The sequence below is a fragment of the Aulostomus chinensis genome, chromosome 4, assembly GCF_037954235.1.
Source record: "Aulostomus chinensis isolate RoL2024-O1b breed Wild chromosome 4, RoL_Achi_v1.0, whole genome shotgun sequence".
Classification (NCBI taxonomy): domain Eukaryota; kingdom Metazoa; phylum Chordata; class Actinopteri; order Syngnathiformes; family Aulostomidae; genus Aulostomus; species Aulostomus chinensis.
Window position 1 is genome coordinate 11,257,711 of NC_141323.1, and position 6,854 is coordinate 11,264,564.

The 6,854-nt window shown below is 45.9% G+C and overlaps 1 protein-coding gene across 2 annotated transcripts; it reads right to left on the bottom strand.

Annotated features, from left to right (window-relative positions):
- Positions 1-55: 55 nt before the first annotated feature.
- Positions 56-6,449, bottom strand: ssbp1 (single-stranded DNA binding protein 1). Of its 2 annotated transcripts, XM_086201771.1 has the most exons (8): positions 6,359-6,386; positions 6,141-6,290; positions 5,947-6,002; positions 5,476-5,533; positions 5,154-5,294; positions 2,221-2,308; positions 2,040-2,128; positions 56-1,674 (listed from the first exon to the last, which is right to left on the bottom strand). In XM_086201771.1, the coding sequence occupies exons 3-8, from the start codon at positions 5,968-5,970 to the stop codon at positions 1,631-1,633; spliced, it is 444 nt and encodes a 147-aa protein (XP_086057897.1). In that variant the 5' UTR covers positions 5,971-6,002; positions 6,141-6,290; positions 6,359-6,386; the 3' UTR covers positions 56-1,630. The 2 variants fall into 2 exon arrangements, with proteins under 2 accessions (XP_086057897.1, XP_086057896.1); XM_086201770.1 differs by lacking the exon at positions 6,141-6,290 and having other exon boundaries at positions 60-1,674; positions 6,359-6,449.
- Positions 6,450-6,854: the final 405 nt, after the last annotated feature.

The following is a 6,854-nucleotide window of genomic DNA, read 5'->3' on the forward strand; positions in this document are numbered from 1 at the left end:
GAAACACAAGTGTGTATTTAAGGATATAATAAAAGGTTTTGTTTTTGCTGCGCCTGAAATTGTCTTCATTGGTCCATCAAATTAATAAAGGATCTCACAAGCACAAGTCAGTATTCCAGTAGAAGTAGGGCTTTGATGGTGGTGATGGTTTGAGTATTTTCTCCTGATACTTTACATATTGAGTAAGAGGGATGTTAAAGTTGCACATGTTGAAAATGTTCAATTCATATTAAACAAGACACCGTAAATATTCCTACTTTGAGCAGTTATGTCTCATATAAATGTTACTGTTTATTTTTCATAACTGTGTAAATGCTGTTGAAACAATTTAAATTTTCCCGGTGTGGGATAAATGAAAGATTCTTATTCTCATGAGAGAAGTTACAATGATTAAAAACAAAAATCTATCCCAGGAAAGAAACCTTGCAACCTCAAACTTGTGATCTTTTTGTGCTTTTATTTTCTTAGTCGACTCCCCCGATTTCCGGTGACCTACTTGTTCGATTCTGCCAGCTTTCTCGCTTCGGCCCGCCCACCGAGCTGTCTGACCAATCAGAGCATGTCTATCTTTAAAGTCCTGCAGTTTTTTGATGTGACTTAAAATATCGGCAAAGGATGGAGCCAATCAGGAATGAGCCCAACAGTTGCAGCGACCAGTCACATTAAGCCAAGAATACCTTTGATGAGGTCCCGCCTCCAGAGCGGCCAATCAGCGTCCACCTGTGACACCCATCAAAACAAAGTAGTTCCAGGTAATTCCGAGCAACTCCGTCCTACTCAGTCCTGTTTGGAGCTCCAAGTTTTCTCTGACTTTGGTTTTTATTTGGTTTATCGTGGTTTTGAGGGTCGTGACAGAGCAGCGAGGGGACTTTCAGGAAGGAAGTGACCGACAGGAGTGACAAAGCTCACATGAAGGAACAGATCAAAGCCAACACATCTGGAGTTTTCTTTTTTCTTGGGGGGGGGGACGATGTTTTATTAAACTTCTGCAAAACTGGGAAACACAAATGCAGGGTTGGCATGCAGCTCAGGGAGCCCAGCAGCCTGCACTCATTCCAGCTGACTGACCTTCATTCCTGGTGGACCTGCACTGACTGGAGCCAATTCTTATCATTGTTATTCTTCTTTTTTTTAAGGTTCCAGAAAACTGCACAAATTTGCGACATCTGACACGTGACAACTCAGGTGCAGCGGCTGCAGCGAGGCGCAATCTCTGGTTCTGGAGATAAACTGGACGCGATGAGGGAGGAGGCGCGTTTTCAGTCCGGACCGGATGGATGACAAACATTTGACAAGAACTGTTCTGTCACCGCGCCAATATTCTTACAACAGAAACAACACTGAACAAAAATAAAAAAGTGTGTGTGTGTGTTATGTACACGTCATACGACAGGAAATAAAAGAGTGCAGTTCTACAACAAGAGCAGGATTCTTCTGCCCATGAAAGGCAGAGAGTCTTCTTTTATCAACCAGTTGGAGGCGCCACCATCAAAAACATACAGTGCTGCAGCAGTCGTGGACCCCGGCTGTCCTTTACGTGGTGGCGTTCAGCTCCTCGGTCTTACTTTGTATGAACAGGAGAAAAAAGAAAAATGGGGCTGTAGTGAGTGCGTCGGACCAGGAGAAGCCCTCAGGTTCTTTCCCGGATGTTGTCGCTGAGGAAGATGATGTTGTCTGAGGAGGCGGAGGAGAGACACCAGTGAATCCTCACGCCGACAGGTTCAGAGACGCTTGCTCTACACGACAAAACTGGAGCCTTACACCTCGTCCAGCTAACCTGTCAACTCAGAGCCAAACTCTACTCAGAAAACCAGCATTTTAAAGTTGCTTCCTTGTCGTCCTGTGTGTGTGGGGGTGACACAGCAGGAATTCACGGTTATTACAGAGCGCCATCCCAATGTTGTCGCTTCGGCATCATCTTGACACATTTATAACCATTAAATCAAATTCCCGCTGCTGTTGGAAGTCATTCGTGTGCGGCCTGGCTGCTTCTCCTTGCGATCACTCAGCAATGCTAACAAGCAAATGTTTCACCTGACCTGCGATGATGGTGGTAGCCTGGCGTCGGACTTGGTTCTTGTCCACATACTCCCCATAATCCAGCTTCCCTTCCACCAGAACCCGGGACCTGCCGGACGTGACACAGCTGTCAGGGTGGGTCTCTACCAGACTCAACAGAACCACTGCTGTTCCCATGTATTCAAGGTTCCTGGTTCCTACCCTTTCTTGATGTGCTGGTAGGCCAAGTCTCTCAGGCCCGGCTTGAACACGGACACGCGGTGCCACGTCGTCTTTTGGCTGATGTCACCTGCAACAAAACGCATCAGTTGCGCATTAACATGTCTTGGGGGGGGGGGGGGGGACATATGCAGCGGCTATTCTGAAGGCCGCTCTCCTCACCGCGACAAGCTGTCAGTGAGCGTGCTCAGAAATCCTTTAGGTCTGGAACTACGCATGAATACTGCAAGGACAGTCGCAGTATCACTGCGAGTGTTCGGCGCCCTTCGTGTACAGTCACTTTACATGCAGCCGAGGGACACAGAGACCATCCGCCTGTGAGTTCACCATCCACGAGGGGCACGTACAAGTGAGGCGGCGACCTCTAGTGGCAAGAATCGGCACTCGCATCACCTGGGCACAGATATGTACAACTGCTACTTCGACGACGACTGTGATTAAAGCCCAAATATCCTGCTTCTCATAGACCTCAGCTCAGAAGGGACGGGAGTTGAATAATTCCCTCACGATGCGACAAGGAGAAACAAACGGCGCGTCCCAGAAACGATAACCAGACCAGAGAGCCGTGACTCTCGAGCTCCATGGGAGAGCGAGCGGCCTCGCGGCGATTCATTCACCTCCATCTGCCACACTTTGTATGCTGAGTGATTTTGTTTCAGAGGCTTTTTTCCCCATCCTGACGACAACAAAACCAGACCATGCAATCATTTGAATGTTCTCAGCTCAGACGATGGAACACATCCAGGCCAAAGTACCTGTTATTACACACCTGGACAAAATTGTTGGCACCCTTCCGTTAAAGAAAGAAAAACCCACAATGGTCACTGAAATAACTTGAAACTGACAAAAGTAATAATAAATAAAAATTTACTGAAAATTAACGGATGAAAATCAAACATCGCTTTTGAATTGTGGTTCAACGGAATAATTAAAAAAAAAGAAACTAACGAAACTGGCCTGGACAAAAATGATGGCACCCCTTGAAAAGACTGAAAACAATTTGACCATAAGGACATGTTACACTCAGGTGTGTCCTGTAATTAGCATCACAGGTGTCTTCAAACTTGTTATCAGTCCGTCTGCCTATTTAAAGGGTGACAAGAAGTCACTCTGCCGTTTGGTATCATGCTGTGGACCACACTGAGCATGGACCAGGGAAAGCTAAGGAGAGAGCTGTCTCAGGAGATTAGAAAGAAAATTATAGAAAAGCACGTTAAAGGTAAAGCAGCTTGAGGTTCCTGTGACTACAGTTGCACATATTCAGAAGTTTAAAAGGTCCACAGGACTGTAGCCAACCTCCCTGGACGTGGCCGCAAGAGGAAAATTAATGACAAATTGAGGAGACAGATAATACGAATAGTAACCAAAGAGCCCAGAACTTCAAAAGAGATGAGAGGTGAACTCCAAGGTCAAGGTACATTCTACAGTTCTACAATTCTACAATTTCATTGAGCAGACGCTTTTGTCCAAAGCGACGTACAACACAAGCAAGAATTCAGACCTAATTAAGGAAAAGTCCATAGGAAGCGCAAAAGTGCTTCAGTTGTGATTTGGTCACAGGTACTGCCATCTAGTGGCAGAAGAAGTGTCGCCTCCCCCTCCCTTTTTTTTTATATATTACAGACATACAACATCACACAACCCAGTTAGTGCTACATAATCACTACGTGCTGGGTCTTGGACCCTCTGACTGATTCTACCACAGGACAAAGAGGAGCAGAGTCAGGTTCAGTGCCTCGGTGCTCTCTGAACAATTGAGTCTTCAATTGTCTCTTAAAAGTAGAAAGGGACTCAGCAGAACGCACAGAGTTCGGTAGTTCGAGGTACATCAGAGTCAGATCGCACCATCCGTCGCTGTTTGAGCCAAAGCGGACTTCATGGAAGACGACCGAGGAAAACTCCACTGCTGAAAGCAAATCATAAAAAAGCGAGACTGGAATCTGCCAAAATGCATGTTGACAAGCCACAAGGCTTCTGGGAGGATGTCCTTTGGACAGATGAGGCAAAACTGGAGCTTTTTTTGGAGAGGCACATCAGCTCCATGTTCACAGACGCAAAAATGAAGCAAAGAAAAGAACACTGTACCTACAGTGAAACATGGAGGAGGCTCGGTTCTGTTCTGGGGCTGCTGTGCTGCATCTGGCACAGGGTGTCTTGAATCTGTGCAGGGTACAATGAAATCCCAAGACTATCCAGGCATTCTGGAGCGAAATGTGCTGCCCAGTGTCAGAAAGCTTGGTCTCAGTCGCAGGTCATGGGTCCTCCAACAGGATAATGACTCAAAACACACGGCTAAAAACACCCAATGGCTAAGAACAAAACATTGGCCGTCTATGAGCCCTGATCTAAATCCTACTGAACATCTGTGGAAGGAGCTGAAACAAGCGGTCTGGAGAAGGCACCCTTCAAACCTGAGACACCTGGAGCAGTTTGCTCACGGGGAGCGGGCCAAAATACCTGTCGACAGGTGCAGACGTCTCATTGACAATTACAGAAATCGCTTGATTGCAGTGATTGCCTCAAAAGGTTGTGCAACAAAACATGAAGTTAAGGGCACCATCATTTTTGTCCAGGCCAGTTTCGTGAGTTTGTTTTTTTTAAATTATTCCGTTGAACCACAATTCAAAAGCAATGTTTGATTTTCATTCGTTAATTTTCAGTAAACTTTTATTTATTATTACTTTTGTCATTTCCAAGTTATTTCAGTGACCATTGTGGGTTTTTCTTTCTTTGACGGAAGGGTGCCAACAATTTTGTCCACGTGTGGAAACCTCGAGGGTCGACTGCAGCCTCCACACGCTGGGGTGATGGCCTGCAGCCTGTTTGCATCAATGAGTCCTGATACATTGATGAACTTCTACCACTGAAACCCCACCGCTCTGAAAAAACCTCCTACTGCCAGGATGCCGTCGTACCTGTTGGGTTTGTCTCTCCCTCTCCAGTGCGCCACATTTCGTTGGTTGCCAGGGAGAAGATGGTGACCGGGTTGCGCCCCTCCACTTGCCTCATCAGCGGGTCCTGACCAACTCGGCCTAGCAGCTGCACCCGGTTTATCGCTGGAAGACAGGACGATTTTAGCCCGGGGTACGCTAACACTTCCCATCTACTGCCATTAACCGTGCTAAGCTAACTAGCATAGGTCTCAGCTCACTAATGCAGTCTTTAAAAACAAAACCTGTGGTGTTCCTTTAATGCCAGAGTAAAGACAAGCGTCTCTGGCACGCCGTGGTGACTTACATCTCTCCAGGATGAGGCTGGCATCTGTGCTCCTGCTCCTCACCACCTGCTGGAAGACCTGGAAGAGTGCGGAGGTGCCGGTCATGACTGGACGTAGAAAACTCAATATTTCCATTGCTCCTGTGTCAGTATCAACCAAAACTTCTTCAGCTTCCCGTGTCAGTGTGTTACAGGTTTTAAAAAGCACCTGTCAACGTAGTGTTCGGATGTACACAAAATACCAGAATACTGAACAAGTCTAGCTATAACACACGGAGGAAGCCGCAGCCAGAGCGAGAGGAGTGGCTTTCAACCAGGGTCCCTCAATTAAAATGTGCTCCAATATCCATTCCTAACCCTTCTACTCATGACAACCACGGACGTCTATTAATCAGTATGTAAGAGTGGAAGGAACCAATGTTTGCCTGGTTCATCTGCTCATAAACAGCCGGCACGATGAAAATGACCCACTGACACCAGTTTCCGACTCACCTTTAGTGACGCACTTCTTAACATTTTAAGCTTTTACAGGAATAAAAACCCTGAACCTGAGAAGAAAAGAAAAGAATATTAGCTTGCTGAAAACAAACGTAAGAAGACAATGAATGGAACATTAATAAAATAGGTTAAAAAAAATTAAAGCCAGCGACGTAGTGAGCCGCACGGACTTGGTCTCAAAGTCAAACCTCGCTGTCCCCCGGCAGCAACGAGGCTCCCTCAGACTCCCGCCACGGCCACAAGACGTGGATTTATCCCCCCCAAAATGATCGATTTTCTGGTCAAGTTCGTCTTCAGCTGCCGAGGCAGATAAACCTCGACCAGGTGAATCAACGCTGCTATGGATAATTCAAAAAATTAAATAAAACGGCTTTCAAACAAATAAATTAGCTTGCTCCAAACTTACCAGACAGTGCTGCAAGACTCCAGCAGGGGTAACCTCACGTTGCTTCCTGTCCGTCCCCGAAACAAGTCCCCCGATGTGTCACCGGGGGAAAAAAAATTGTCCAAAAATGTCTTGGACAATTATTTTAAGAATGTGATGATATGTGATTTTTTTCCTTCATTTTTTTTGGGGGGGGGGGGTGGGTGGGTGGCGTCATTTTTTATTAAGAGAAAGTTATGACTGACCGTTTTAAGCTACAACTGCTGTTCCGTCAACTGCCACCACATGACGCTGTAGTTCCATGTCTGTGTCAGTTGGATTTATACATATTTAAATCACTAATTCATTTATATCTGAAAAAAAGACTTCATTTAATGGTTCGTGACTGGAGTTTACCAGATTAATTTTGAATAATTTGGGGGGAACTTTCTAGATATGTACTCAAACCTCTGGAGCCTCATTTGAAGCGATGTCGCCACTTTAACCAGAAGTTCATCATAAGAAATCAGATTCGGCA

Coding starts and splice junctions, on each gene's coding strand:
- ssbp1 (XM_086201771.1), bottom strand. CDS start 5,970: ATGTTAAGAAGTGCGTCACTAAAG. Junction 2,129..2,220: donor TACCAGCACATCAAGAAAGG/GTAGGAACCAGG, acceptor CACGTCCGGCAG/GTCCCGGGTTCTGGTGGAAG. Junction 1,675..2,039: donor GGCTACCACCATCATCGCAG/GTCAGGTGAAAC, acceptor CCGCCTCCTCAG/ACAACATCATCTTCCTCAGC.